Source organism: Elephas maximus, chromosome 4 (genome assembly GCF_024166365.1).
Source record: "Elephas maximus indicus isolate mEleMax1 chromosome 4, mEleMax1 primary haplotype, whole genome shotgun sequence".
Classification (NCBI taxonomy): Eukaryota; Metazoa; Chordata; class Mammalia; order Proboscidea; family Elephantidae; genus Elephas; species Elephas maximus.
The window spans coordinates 133,363,482-133,378,669 of NC_064822.1; the positions used below are offsets into that span (position 1 = coordinate 133,363,482).

The 15,188-nt window shown below is 36.2% G+C and overlaps 1 protein-coding gene across 2 annotated transcripts in view; it reads left to right on the plus strand.

The window, feature by feature from the left end:
- Window positions 1-15,188, plus strand: part of TBC1D15 (TBC1 domain family member 15) — a 65,370-nt gene that overhangs the window by 13,088 nt on the left and 37,094 nt on the right. For both annotated transcript variants that reach the window (XM_049883905.1, XM_049883906.1), the window contains exons 2-4: window positions 4,859-4,957; window positions 5,379-5,453; window positions 12,777-12,915. In XM_049883905.1, the coding sequence (XP_049739862.1) occupies window positions 4,859-4,957; window positions 5,379-5,453; window positions 12,777-12,915 (313 nt within the window). The remainder of the gene's footprint in view (window positions 1-4,858; window positions 4,958-5,378; window positions 5,454-12,776; window positions 12,916-15,188) is intronic.

The following is a 15,188-nucleotide window of genomic DNA, read 5'->3' on the forward strand; positions in this document are numbered from 1 at the left end:
AGGATGGCTCTGGGCACATGACAAGTCCTACTTCCAGCCCAGGGAAAGCGGCTTATCACTGAAACCAGCTCGGGGCCCAGTGAGGAGTGGGGAGGGGTCAGTTAAATGGGAGAGAGTTTTTTTCCAAAGAGTTGTTTTTTGGATGCAAGTACTTATCTTTCACCAAGAGCGCCTGCTGCTTTTCCTTGATTCTAGAGGTGTGAGTGAACTCTTCGCCGCTCGGTCTCTCCTGCTGTGGAAAATGTGTCCTGAATGCCGCTGCTTGCCTCACTGTGCTCATTCCAGGGATCTGGCCTACGGGGTGCTGGTTCCCGCTGGATCAGCTCTGGCAGCCCCTCACTGCTTCTGAACCATCTCTTCCTCCCCATGCAACTCGGTCTGATGCATCAAATTTGCCTTTGATGTTCAGGGCTCCTAGATTGTCATGTATAATGGATTAATTTGTGTTTTCGGTTCTTTTTTATAAGAGGGACCCCCAGAAACGTCTGAGTAGTCTGCTATCTTGGCCCCACCCAGTGTGGTCAATCTTGGTAAACGTTTTGTGTGCATTTGAAAAAAATATGTATTCTGTTGGATGGAGTGTTCTATTAGTGCCAGTTAGGTAAGTTGGTTGATAGCATTGTTGATGTCTTCTATATTGTTACTGATTTTTCTGCGTCTTAACGCATTGACATTATGAAGTGATCATCATACCTGGTAATATTCTTTTTGCAGTGATGATCTACTTTTGTCTAAAGTAAATATATTCAAGTTTTGATTAGTGTGAGCATGATACGGAAACCCTGGTGGCATAGTGGCTCAGAGTTTGGCTGCTTCCCAAAAGGTCAGCAGTTCAAATCCACCATTTGCTTGTTGGAAATCCTGTAGGGCAGTTCTTCTGTGTCCTATAGGGTCACTATGGGTCGAAATTTACTGGACGGCAACGGCTTTGGTTAGGTTTTTTTTTTTTACGCGTGATATATTTTGTCCTTTTTTTTTTTTTTAAACCTATTTGTGTCTATATTTAAAATGCTTTTCTTTTAAGAAACATAAAATTAGTTGTTACTCTTACTCTATCTGACAGTCTCTTCCTTTTAGTTGGGTTCTTTAGACTGTATTTGATATGATTAGTGATACAGTTAAGTTTGTCTGTCATCTTGGTGTTTGTTTTCTATTTGTCCCATTTTTTTCTTTGTTTTCTTTTCCTTCCGTCTTTGTCATTGAGTGTGTTTCGTGATTTCATTTTTATTTCCTTTGTTAGCTCATTACTTACAGCTTTTTTTACATTAGTGATTACTTTTGAGTTTACAGTATGTATCTTTTACTTACCACAGTTTACTTTCAAGAGTTATTATACTACTGTACATAAAGTATAAGAACCTAGAACAGTATACTTCCATTTCTCTACTCCTGGCCCTTTTGCTATTTTTCTCATGTATTTTACTTTTTCTTCCAGCAATTTGGTGTTCTGTTCACTTTTTTTTTTCCAGCGCTTTTTCCCCCATTTCATTTTGGATAGTTTCTGTTACTCTGACTTCAGGTTCATTATTCTGTATTTATTTATGCTTTAAATAGTCAAAGAGATTTAGATAACAGGAAGAATAAGGTATGTTTGTCCACGGTTACCATTTTGGGTGACCTTTATTCCTCTGTGTAGATCAAGATTTCCTTTTAGCATAACTTATTCTAACTGAAGGACTTCTTTTAACTTTTCTTGTAGTGTAGGCCTGATGGTGATGATTTTTCTTAGCTTTTATGTATCTGGAAATGTGTTTATTTTCCCTTCCTTTTTGAAAGGTGTTTTCTCTGAGTATGGAATTTTAGATGAACAGTACTTTTCTTTTAGTATTTTTAAGAATGTTGCTCCCAATGTTTTTTCATCTCCATTGTTTCCGGGAAGAAATCTACTGTTATCCTTGTACATAATGCTTTTTTCCCCCGGCCGCTTTTAAGATTTTCTCTTTAGCGCTGATTTTGAACAATTCGATTATGATGTGCCTTTGTATCATTTTCTTTGTGATTATTGCACTTGGGGTTCATTGAGCTGTTTAAATCTTTGGGTTTATTGTTATGTGCTGTCGAGTCAATTCCAACTCTTAGCCAACCCCATATGACAGTAGAACTACGTCAGAATTTCCTAGGCTGTATGTAATCTTTATGGGAGAAGGATGCAACAGTCTGCTTCTATAAAGATTACAGCCTTAATAACTCTACGGAGCAGTTTTGTCCTTTTCTGTAGGGTTGTAGACTTAATGGCATTGTGTTTGGTTTTCGTTTATGTTTAATCTTTACGGGAGCAGCTTGCCAGGTCTTTTCTCCTGTGGAGCCACTGGTGAGTTTGAACCACAGACCTTTTGATTAGCAGCTGAGAATTTAACCATTGTGCAACCAGGACTCCATTGTGAGTTTATAGTCTTCATTAAATTTGGAAAATTTTCTGCCATTATTTTAAAGAAATTTTTTTGTTTGTTTCTCTCCATTATCATCTCCTTCAGGGACTCCACGTGCATGTATACTAGGCCACTTAAAGTTTCCTATAGCTCGTTGGTGCTCTGTTCACTTTTTTTTCCCTCTGTGTTTCATTTTGGATTGTTTCTATTACTATGACTTCAAGTTCAGTATTCTTCTGCAATATCTAATCTGCCATTTATTCCACTCAGTGTATTTTTTATCTTGGACATTGTAGTTTTCATGTCTAGATGTTCAGTTGGATCTTTTTAATATTTTCAGCGTCTCCTCTTTAACTGTAGGGTCGCTATGAGTCGGAATTGACTCGACTGCAGTGAGTTTGGTTTTTTTTTTTTCCGTCTTAACAAGTTCCATCTTTTCTCTAGCTTTTTGAACATGTGGAATACAGTTACAATGATACTTTAATATCCTTGTCTATTAATTTTATCATCTTTGTCATTTTGGGATCATTTTCTGATTGATTGATTTTTCTCTCCCCCTCCCCCACCCGGTCATATTTTCCTGTCTCTTTTCATGCCTGGGTAATTTTTTACTAAATGCCAGACTTTGTGAATTTTATCTTTTTGGGTGTTAGATATTTTTGTAGTTTTACAAGATATTCTTGAGCTTTGTCCTAGAATATGCTTAAGTTACTTGGAAACAATTTGACACTTTTGAGTCTTGCTTTTAAACTTTTTGTTAGATGGGATCAGCACAGGATTTAGTGTAGGATTAATTTTGCCCCACTACTGAGGCAAGGGAACCCTGGTGGTACAGCGGTTAAGAGCTTGGCTGCTTACCAAAAGGTCTGCAGTGTGAATCCACTAGCCGCTCCTTAGGAACTCTGTGGGACAGTTCTGCTCTGTTTTGTAGGGTTTTTGGACTGAGGCAAGACCATTCTGAGTACTCTACCCAATGCCTTGTGAATTATGAGGTTTTCCACCCTGGTAGAAACAGCTCCGTGTAAGCCTGTGGATTGATTCTTCTAGTCATTTCATGTGGTTCTGTCCCCTCCCCACCCCCTACACACACCTTGGGTAGTTTACCAATACACACGCACTGATCAGTACTCTGCTGAATACTGGAGGAGGACTCTATAAATCTCTTGAGTTTTCTCTCTCTCAGGTTTTCTTTTCTCTGCTACTCTGTCCTGTGAACTCTAGCTGCCTTGGCCTTCCCCAATTCCAGGCTGTGTCTCCTCAACTCAAGGAGACCACTGAGTGCTTCCTGAGGTTTCTCACCCTTTGCTGTGGCTGGAAACTCTCAAGACAGTGAGCTGGGGGCAGTTGTAGGGCTTACTTCATTTGTTTTATGCCTCCACAATCACTGTCTTTATTGTGTGATGTATAGTATTTTGAAAACCATTCATAGACTTGGTCTTTTTTTTTTTTTTAAAGTTATTTCTGGCAGAGGATAAATTGGTCTCCATTACTTCATCTTGTCTGCAAGTGGAAATGGTTATGTAGGATTATCTTTCTGTTCTTAGTGGGATTAATACCTGTATCTTGTATACATCTATTTTTCAAGTCTAGTCTGAATGTTTGACTGTGTTCCAAATTTTTTTTCTTCTGTTGTTACAAACTCTAAAATGGTCTGTTTTCTCCCATAGTTTTTGTGAATAATCATTTCTTTTTTGTTGGTCTGCATTAATTCTCTTCTCTCCTATACTTTCTGAGAGGTGACATTGTCAAGACAGTCAAGAATCTTGTCAGATGTTATGCATTTAGAGAATGTGCCAATAGATGTTTGGGTTTCTAAAGGTCATCATCACATCTGTAGCGTGGTTTTATACCAGTTTGTAATTTATTTTAAAGGATCCCCCCCGCCCCCCGCCATCTCACTGGTAGCCTGTATGTACTCCTACAACAATAGCATTCCTTTCTTGCCTGTCTTTTGTGGTGTTATTCTCTCAAATCTTCTGCTTGATCTGTCTTTACCCCTTTTCTTTTTCTCAGGGTATATTCTTCCATTGTTGAATTCAGTGACATGATTTACGTCTGATAATTTCTCTCTAGTACCCTTGAGATTTGGTTTAAATTCTTATTTAAAACTTCACATTTTGTGTTTCTCATTGGTTATTTTTATGTTTTTGTTGTGAAACAAAGCTCAGACACAGAAAGTCACGCTTTGCAAATTAAGACACATAGCAGTTAGCTTGACATTTTTGTTTAGGAGAAGGTCAGGATTGTGATCATCACTAATCAGTAAAACAAACTTTCATGTATAACAAAGCAGACGTCCAGTTTATCATTATTTGAAGTGTTCTTTAGCCTGAGTGATGTTTTTAAAATAAAACATTTATATATGAAATAACCAGAAACTTGGCCAGGCATTGGAGGTAAATATCCTCTAATTTTTTTTTTTTTTTTTTAGCAAAGATTGAAATAGTACTGAATAAAAAGTTTGATAAATCTTATTTTTGCTGTTCCAGATTATATATGAACAAGAAGGGGTGTATATTCACTCGTCTTGTGGAAAGACCAATGACCAAGATGGCTTGATTTCAGGAATATTACGTGTTTTAGAAAAGGTATGTTTCTATTAATGGTTTCATTTAATCAGTGTTTATGGTAGTGGTTCATGTTTAGGCCATTATCAGAAAGTTTGAATTTTATCTGTAAGGTAGAATTTTGTAATTGAACAATGGTTTTAAATTTAACGTGGAAATGATTTTGAAATAAAATTCTTTGAATAAATGAGTAAAATGGCATGAAATATTTTAAAACTTATTATTCCAGAAGCTGCATTAGTATAAATTTTTTTATAATGAAAAGTAAGAATTAATGTGTATGACATTTGTTGTCAAACAGTGGTTTACATATGATATTTTACATTTGAAGTGATAATACTTAAGTGTTTAAAGTTTTCTTCTGGGTTTAGGGAATAAAAATGTGACTAAGAATGTAAGATATTATTGGATAATAAATATAATTGATAATTTCTTTCTCTAGGATTCTGAAGTAATAGTGGACTGGAGACCATTGGATGATGCATTAGATTCTTCTAGTATTCTCTATGCTGGAAAGGTATTTAAGAAAAAAAAAAAACGTGGAACTAAGGGAATCCCATTTTTTAAAGAACAGCTTTATTGAGATATAATTCACATACCATAAAATTCAGTCTTTTAAAATGTACAGTTTAGTGTAAAATTAGTGTATTCACAGAGTTGTGGAACCATCACCGATATCTAGTTTTAGAACATTTTCATTACACTAAAAAAGAAACTCTGTACCCATTAGAAGTTACTCCTCAGTACCCCCATCCCCATCGCCTGACAACCACTAATCTGCTTTCTGTCTTTAAGGATTTGCCTGTTCAGGATATTTAATATAAGTGAAATTATATAATATGTGTTCTTCTGTGATTGACTCCTTTCACTTAGCATAATGTTTTCAAGGTTCCATCCATCTTATAGCATGTATCAGTACTTCCTGTCTTTTCATTGCTGAATGACATTCCATTTATGGATATACTGCATTTTGTTTATCCATTTATCAGTTGATGGGCATTTGGGTGGTTCTCACTTTTGGGGCTGTTAGGAGTGATGCTGTATATTTGTGTACAGGTTTTTGTCTGGACAGATGTTCCATTTCTCTTGGGTGTGTGCGAGTGGCATTGCTGGATAATATGTAACTCTGTGTTTAACATTTGGGGAACCACCGAATTTTTTCCAGAACAGCTGTGCCATTTTACAATCCCACCAGCAGTGGTTGAGGGTTCCTATGTCTTCACATTCTCGTTAGTACTTGTTCTTTTTATTTTAATCAACCTAGTGTCTTACCTCATTGTGGGTTTGATTTGCATTTCCCTAATGACTTAGATGTTGAGCATTTTTTTCAGGTACTTATTGCCCATTTGTATATCTTCTTGGGAGAAATGCTGATTTCAAATCGGTCAACCCATTTTGATTATTTGTCTTTGTTGTTGAGTTGTAAGAGTTCTTTATTTATTCTGGATACAAGTCCCTTGTCAGATGTGTGACTTGCAATATTTTCTTCCATTCTGTGGGTTGTGTTTTCATTTTCTTGATGGTATCCTGTGAAGCATGAAAGTTTTTAATCTCACAAAAGTTGAAATTTAATTTTTGTTGTTGTTGTTGCTTCTGCTTTTGGTGTCACATCTTAAGAAAGCCTTGCTTTTGTAACCAAGCCAAGGTTACAGGGATTTACTCATGTGTTTCCTTTAAGACTTTTATAGTTCTAACTCTTACATTTAGATCTATGATCGATTTTGAGTTAATTTTTGTATATGATGTGAGATATGGGAAGAATTTATAATGGATAGGGGAAGTATTATAGTGACTTTTTTTTTTTATTAACTTTTATTGAGCTTCAAGTGAACATTTACAAATCAAGTCAGACTGTCACATATAAGTTTATATACACCTTACTCTGTACTCCCACTTGCTGTCCCCCTAATGAGTCAGCCCTTCCAGTCTCTCCTTTCGTGACAATTTTGCCAGCTTCCAACTCTCTCTATCCTCCCATCCCCCCTCCAGACAGGAGATGCCAACGCAGTCTCAAGTGTCCACCTGATATAATTAGCTCACTCTTCATTAGCATCTCTTTCCTACCCACTGTCCAGTCCCTTTCATGTCTGATGAGTTGTCTTTGGGAATGGTTCCTGTCCTGTGCCAACAGAAGGTTTGGGGACCATGACCGCCGGGATTCCTCTAGTTTCAGTCAGACCATTAAGTATGGTCTTTTTGTGAGAATTTGGGGTCTGCATCCCATTGATCTCCTACTCCCTCAGGGGTTCTCTGTTGTGCTCGCTGTCAGGGCAGTCATCGATTGTGGCCGGGCACCAACTAGTTCTTCTGGTCTCAGAATGATGTAGGTCTCTGGTTCATGTGGCCCTTTCTGTCTCTTGGGCTCTTAGTTGTCGTGTGGCCTTGGTGTTCTTCATTTTCCTTTGCTCCAGGTGTGTTGAGACCAATTGATGCATCTTAGATGGCCGCTTGTTAGCATTTAAGACCCCAGAAGCCACATTTCAAAGTGGGATGCAGAATGTTTTCATAATAGAATTATTTTGCCTATTGACTTAGAAGTCCCCTTAAACCATGGTCCCCAAACCCCCGCCCTTGCTCTGCTGACCTTTGAAGCATTCATTTTATCCCGGAAACTTCTTTGCTTTTGGTCCAGTCCAGTATAGTGACAACATTTTCTTTATTGAATGGTTGTGCTTCCAGTTTGCTCATGCTTTTATTCTTTTCTTACCTCCCTGTTTTAATATTTTCTTTTAGAAACTATATAAAAGATTTTTTAAATAAAATTTATTTTTATCTGAATTACACATTTTTCTACATAAATCCTATAAGTTTTACAAGGTTTATTATGAAAATCAGAGGTACCTTCACTTTCCCACCAAATTTTCCATTTCCTAAGGCAGTCGTAATCAAACCTTCTGTTTCTTTGGTTATTTACAGCCTCTGTCTAAATAACATTCTTCTAATGCTGCTATTTGATTTTTTTTTTTTTCCAATTTAGATATTGTGGTGACTTTTCACTATAGAAAACAGAGATTTAGCTTGGTTTTAATTATCATTCACCTCTAAACTCTATTTCAGTTGTCCACATTTTTTACTCAAAACATGGGGACATTAATTTCATGTCCTTAGAGACGTTTTTCCCAGAGCCTTATGACCAACTCAGTCTGGACTGGTTTGCTGTGCAGCAGTCATCCTAGGGTTTCTTTTTGCCTCTTTCCTTTGTTTTAGTCCCCCTGTTTACTGTATCCCATGCTGTCTTCTATTTTGATTTATTCCCTTGTTTTGGTGGAGCTTGCTGAGAAAAAGCATATAGAGAGCAAAAAAAATTTTAGACCTCTCTATCCTTATTCTGAGTTGAGAGTTTAACTGGCATAGAATTCCAGTTTGGAAGTAAAATTTCCTCTGGGTTTTTAAAATTATTGCCCTAGGTATGTCTAGTTTCCTTCATGATGTTAAATCTAATGCTATTCTGATTCCTGATCATGTATTTTTTTCTCCAGTCTAGAAGCTTTTAGGATTACCTCTTTGTTCCTAGTGTTCTAGATGTCCTGATGTATCTTTGTGGTCTTTAATCCACTGTGCTGGGTATTTGATGGACTCTCTTAATATGGAATCCCATGTCCTTTTTTTTATGGGAAGTGTTCTTGAATTATTTCGGTGATGATTTCTTCCTGTCTGTTTTCTGTTTTCTTTCTGGAATTCTTTGGACTAGGAAGTCTAGAACATAAACCTTCAATAAAATTTTTGTTTTTGGTACTGTTTTCTAGGAAATATCCTCAACTTTATCTTCCAATTCTTCTTCTGCCTTTTTCACTTCTGCTGTGTTTTTAATTTCTCAGGCATCTTTCTTGTTCTGAGTGTCCCCCCCCCACCCCCTTTATAGCATTTTGTTTCTCATGGTTGTAGTATCCCTTCTTATTTCTGAGAAGTTTAGTGAGAACTTTTTAGAAGTCTTCATCTCTGTATAGCCCATTTCTTCTAAATTGCCTTTTTTTTTTTTTGATGTTTGGTGATCTTTGTGGTGTGGTGCTCATATTTAACAGTAGTAGGCATGGTAATGGCAGAGCTCTTCTTAGGGTGACCTGGCTAGGCTCTTAAGGAATCCCTGATGTCAGAATCTAGGTCTTTTGGGCTAGTCAAATTTGCCAGAGAAGCTGCAGATTCTTGCCTGGAGAAGGCAAGCCTGAATGCCAGTGTTGTGAGAACTGAGTGGACGCAGAGAGCTGGGAGTCTTGCCAACTTTATTATATAGTTGAACTTTCAATTAATTCTCCTGTTTTCAGTACAGTTACCCTTTGCTCATGTGCTGGTTTCCCCTAATCCAGAGATATTCTGCTTTACCTCTAATGAATAAGCCTCGAGCCTCTGGACTGTTGTTGGTTGACCTCTTTTCAGCCTGACTTTTCTCCTTATTTCCAGAAGTACTGTATCCACCAGTTGGTGTCCTTTGGATGTTGAGGCATTTCTGTGGATGCTTCCCAGCTTTCCCTACTGCTGTACTAGAATTCGGCTTTTTCAGGTCTAAACTATCCATCAGCTTTTTTGTTTTCAGTTGTTATTTTTTTTCCCCTTCTGTCCTGTTTTTTTTTTTGTTATTGTTGGTTTTACACAAAAGGGAGCAGAGGTAAATGTGTTTAATTTGGCATTTCGGAACTGGACTTAAGATGCTTTATTTTTGTCTGAATTGTGGACTTCGCTCATTCATTCAACAAATACTGGAGTGCTTATTGTGTCCCAGCTTCTAGGAATACAGCTAGGAACAGAACAAATCCCTGTTCCTCTTCAGCTAATGTTCTAATGGATGCAGGGGAGACAGTACACAAACAAGTAAAATATGCATTGTGTCAAGAGATGATAGATGCTGTGCAGAAAAAGTAGGCAAGGGAATTGTATGTGTTACTGGTGGGGATGTTGGTGGGCATTGTGTTTTTTAAATTGGGTGATCAACGAGGGCTCCCTGAGAAAATTATATATGAGCAAAGACCTGGGAGAAAAAACACCCCACTTTATAATTTTATTTACTCACTTCTTTCCCCTATTTTTCAGTTAACTTTCATTTCTTAGTTTTTCTTTCGGCTTTGTAGTATTCTCCTGGTCCTACAAGTTTTCTTTTTTAAAAAGAATTTTACCAGCAATATATGAATACATTCTTATTGTAAAATACTCAATTAATAGCAAGTTGAAGTCCTGCTTGACCATGACCCTGTCACTCACCTGGTCCTGTTTAGCGTACATCCTTCTTGACCTTTATTGGTGCATATTTCATATCTATGTATGTATGTGTAGAAAGACTTGGTTTTCTTTTGTGCATTATTCCATAATCCATAATTATTCCATAATTCCATAATCATTATACTCCATACATTTTTGCAACTTTTTTGTTTTACTATTACATACTTAATATATATCAGTCTTTAAACTACTGTGTAGTATTTCTTTTTTTTAAATAATTTATTTTGTTTTTTTGTTGTGGTTGGGAATATACACAGCAGAACATACACCAACTCAACAGTTTCTACATGCACAATTCAGTGATATAGATTACATTCTTTGAGTTATGCAACCATTCCCACCTTCCTTTTCTGATTTGTTCCTCCCACATTGACATAAACTCACTGCCCTCAAAGTTTTCTGTCTAATCTTCCGAGTTACTGTTGTCAGTTTGATCCCATACGGATAGACCTTAGAAGAGCACAGTGCTTAAGGCAGACATTCTTCACTAGTTAAGCTAAACTGTTGTTTGGTTTTAAGAAGACTTCAGGGGATATTTTTGGTTTAAGGCTTAAAGATTCTCTCTGGACAGTAGTTTTCAGGGGTCATCCAGCCTCCACAGCTCCAGAGAGTCTGGATTGCATGAGAATTGGTAATTCTGTTGTGTATTTTCCCGCTTTTGTACATGACTTTTCTGTAGAATCTTTGGTCAAAGTTTTCAGTAATCATAGTCAGGCACCATCCAGTTCTGATCTCATGGCAAAGGAAGCAGTTGTTCATGGAGGCAATTAGCTACACATTCCATTTTCTCCTCTATTCTTGACTCCTTCCTTTCTTTCCCTGTTGCTCCAGGCAAATAGAGGGCAATTGTTGTGCCTTGGATGGCCTCTTACAAGCTTTTAAGACCCCAGGCACTATGCAGTGAACTAGGAGGTAGAACAGAAGCACAAAACACGATATTAGGCCAATTAATGGGGGTGTCTTATGAAACCATGACCCTAAACCCCCAAACCAAGGAGTTTGATTATATAAGCACCCTCAGCCGCTGCCTTTTTTTTTGTTGTGTTAAATATATCTGTCGCATACCATTTACCAGTTTAACTTTTTATGGGTGTACAACTTACTGACAGCAGTTATGCACTACCCTTAATCAATGTGATTTTTCCATCATCATGAACCAAAACTTGGTACTCCATAATACTGTGTAGTATTTCATTGACTGTCCTTTAGTTTATTGACCATGGCTTTGAATTGGTTATGTGTTCTGGTTCAAACCCCTGCTGAAAATTTGCATTTACACTCCAGATACACTGAATCAGAATCTACAGTTTAACAAGATCCCCAGGTGATTCTTATGTATAATACATTTTGAGAACCGCTACTCCACTAGAGGTTCTCAGAAGTAGTTCCTAACCAGCAGCCTTAGGATTGCCCATCTGGGAACCTGTTAGAAATGCAGATTCTCAGTAGGGGTTAAAATCCAAACAAACAAACCATTTGAAGCCCTATTATTGACTAATTCCTCAATTGTTGGATGTTATGGTGTTTCTAGTTTTTCACTATTAAAAGCAATACTGCAATTACAATTCTTGCATATACCTATTTGTGTACGTGTGCATTTATTTCTCTAGCGTAGGTGATGAAGAGAGCTATTGTGGTGAAAAACATGCATATTTTGAATTTCAATGAATATAGCTAAATTGCCCCCTTGGAGACAGTACTAGGGAGCACTGTCATCAGTAGTGTGAGAGAGCCTATTTCCTTACACTTCCATATTTGATATGTATTTTTAATTGGGGCAAAAAAATGAAATTTTGTTTTAACTGCTCTTCTCTGATTGCTACTATGGTTGAACACCTCTCTGTATGTTTGGCATTTTATATTCTTTTTTGACTTCGGACTATTTGGTTATTTTTGTTTAGATGTTTACCTCTTTCTAAATGATTGGTAAGGGTTCTTTCTGTGTTCTGGGTGCTTTTCTCTTGTCTGTCATATATTTTGGAAACATTTTCTCTTTTTGTTTAACTTATTTATGGTGTTTTTTTGTTGTATAGAAGTTAAACTTTTTGATTTAGTCGAATTGTTGTTATAATCCTTTAGACTTTGGTTTTATTCTGTTTTAAAATTGAAAATGCTATGAAACTACACATGTAATATCTTATTTGTAGCTTTTGACTAATTGGCTAATTTTCATTTCCCTTAAGAGATTATGCAACCAGTGGTGACTTAAGTGACTATTTTCCTCAAATAACTAGAAGTCTGGAGGTTGGGAGCTATTTGCAATGGCTCTCTTGCTTTTTCTCTTATGGTCATAAGATGGCTGCCATATTTTTAGGCATCACAGCTGTGTTCAAAGAGAAAAAAGGGGGAAGGGAATAAGACTTTTATTAGGAAAGCAGAAGCATTTCTAGAATTCCCACAGTTGACTTCTGTTTATGTTTCACTGTCAGCCCTATCTGCAAGGGAGGCTGGTCAAGCTTTTTGGCAAAGATGGCACAGGAGAAGGGTAGAGGAAATAATGTTCAGTTTTCTACTAGCATTGTCTGCCACAACCTACAAACTTAATGTATATAGAATCTGAGATGATATTATGGATTGAAATTAAATTCTAGTTTTAGACCATAAATATTTTATGTTATAACTATTTTAGGACTCCAGTTCAGTTGTAGAATGGACCCAGGCCCCCAAAGAAAGAGTTCATCGAGGAATGGAACATCTGAGCAGTTATGAAGCAGAGTGGGACATGGTTAACACCGTTTCATTTAGAAAGAAACCACATACCAATGGAGGTATGAATTAAAACTTTAGGTACCTTAAACTGATTTGCTACAATGTACTAATAAATAAAAATGCAAAGAAAATTCTTTAATGAAGATGGATGATTTGGTACTTTAATACATATAACTACCATACATTTAGTTACATCCTTTCTTATCTATTTTTTGTTGTTGTAACTTCAAAAAAGGTTTTAAAAATGCTTATTCTATTTTGTAGTTATTAATGGTAGAAAACACAAACATTTAAAAAATTTTGGCTGTCTTTCATGCACATTTTTAATATAATAATAAAAAAAAGTCATGCTATTTCATCTTAAAGCAGCAGGGGGAGATGGAGTATGCAACTAAACCGTACCATTCTAGTTTTCAGTGTTTACTGGAATTTTCACCACCTGTTTTTTGTTGTAGTCTCATTACATATATTCACTGACCGTTCCCTTTTCTGTATATTTATTTAAAATTTGTATTTGTTATGTGGTGATTACCTACATGTAGTTAACAAAAAAAGACCAGCCTGGCATTACTGTGTATGCTAGTTCATGTAAGAGATGTAGGTTGTATACCATATTCCTTACATGTTATTCTAGAGTTAAAATCTTAAGTTTATTTTTAATTTTGATTTCTGTGTTGTATAACTGAAAGGATATTTTATCTCAGTGTTTTTTGGTCTAGATTTAGGATTTATCCACGTTTTACCAGATTTGAAAAAGGCTGGCCAAATTTACTGGCACATGTATCACTACATTTATATAGTATTGTTACTGAGTAAAATTGATTTTCAGGTATGGCCTGTGGAATCATTTCATATACAGTAGTTACACTTTGTACTTTATCATTTCTAGGAAACAGTGTTAATTAAATAAATAGTAATTCATAAGCTTTTGCCAGCAATCCGCTCATTCATATGTATGTCATTTTTTTTTTCCTTTTCACATTCCCTTTGTACTGAGAGGGAAGGTTCTTTCTAGAACAGTGCCAAATGTCAAAGAAAGCTGAAACCACAGGATTTTAGTATATGGAGCACCTAAGGTGATTTTTTTACTTCTCTAAACTAGATTTTCTGGATTGGTTTGTGTGAATTACTATTTTTTCTTTTGTTGCCTAATATTGTTAAATTCTTGAAAATAAAACAGGACAGGCTATAGAAATGAGCAAAACGAGTAAGTTTTCAGAATTACATAAAAGAAAGAAGCATTACATGGATAAGAAAGGTATAATCTGACAATAAATAATCTCTTTGAGATCAGTGGTTCTCAGCCTTGGCTATGCATTGGAATCACCTGGAGAAGCTTTAAAAAACTACCAATGCCTGAGTTTCCCCCAGCCAGTAAGACCACATTCTGGAGATGCAGCCTGGATATCTGTATTTTTAAAAAGCTCTCCAGGTGATTTTAATGTGCAGTCAGGATTGAGACCCTCTGTTTAGCTGTAGAGCTTAGCAGAAATGCACAGATGTAAATACTCCTTAAGTTGCTGGTCGTACAGTAACCTTTAAGTCAGGAGCCGTTATTTTCTAAGTATTAAAAATTAAGGAGACGTTTTCTGAGTTAGCTTGAGGTTTCGGAAATTAAATTTATGCTATTATGAAACACGCTTCATATTTTAAAAGCATTTTTTTCAAAGAAGAAGTTTTATTTTTCTTACCTAATAACCTTTACATTTTTTACTTTGTACTTTTTTTTTTTTTTTTGGTGATGCATAAAGGAGACTTGGGACAAACCTTTAAAAAATTGAGTATTGAAGACTTCTTTATGTTTCATAAAAGCATTTATCTCTCTATTTTATAAGCATTTATAATGCTAAGTCCTGTGTTTTTATATACCATATCAAATGTTTTGAAAATATTTCTTCTCAAAACAACAGACTGCTATCATGTTGTAGAAACTCATGCAAATAAAATGTCATGTCGTTGCTGTTAATTCTATTTCAGACATATGGAGACTTACCGAGCTATCCTGTTATACTTTGCTTCTGCTGTTTTCCCATGTCAGTGTGTAGATATTTTTAACATATTTGGTGACATAGTAAGTTCTTAGAATCAATTAATTTTGTTTACCTTTTCTTTAAGAAGAAAGAAGGGAAATTTGAATTAACTCTTGGATTCTTCTACTACATTTCCTTTTTAACCATTTCTACTGTGGCTAGCTATTGGTAGCAGACTAAATTGCAGATTACTTTTTTGTTGACTTGATACTAGGCTGTTTGTTTATTCCGTGCATCTTTGAGCCCTTACTGTTGTGCTGGGTACTCTTCTAGGCACAGGGATATAGATGTGAACAAAGTAA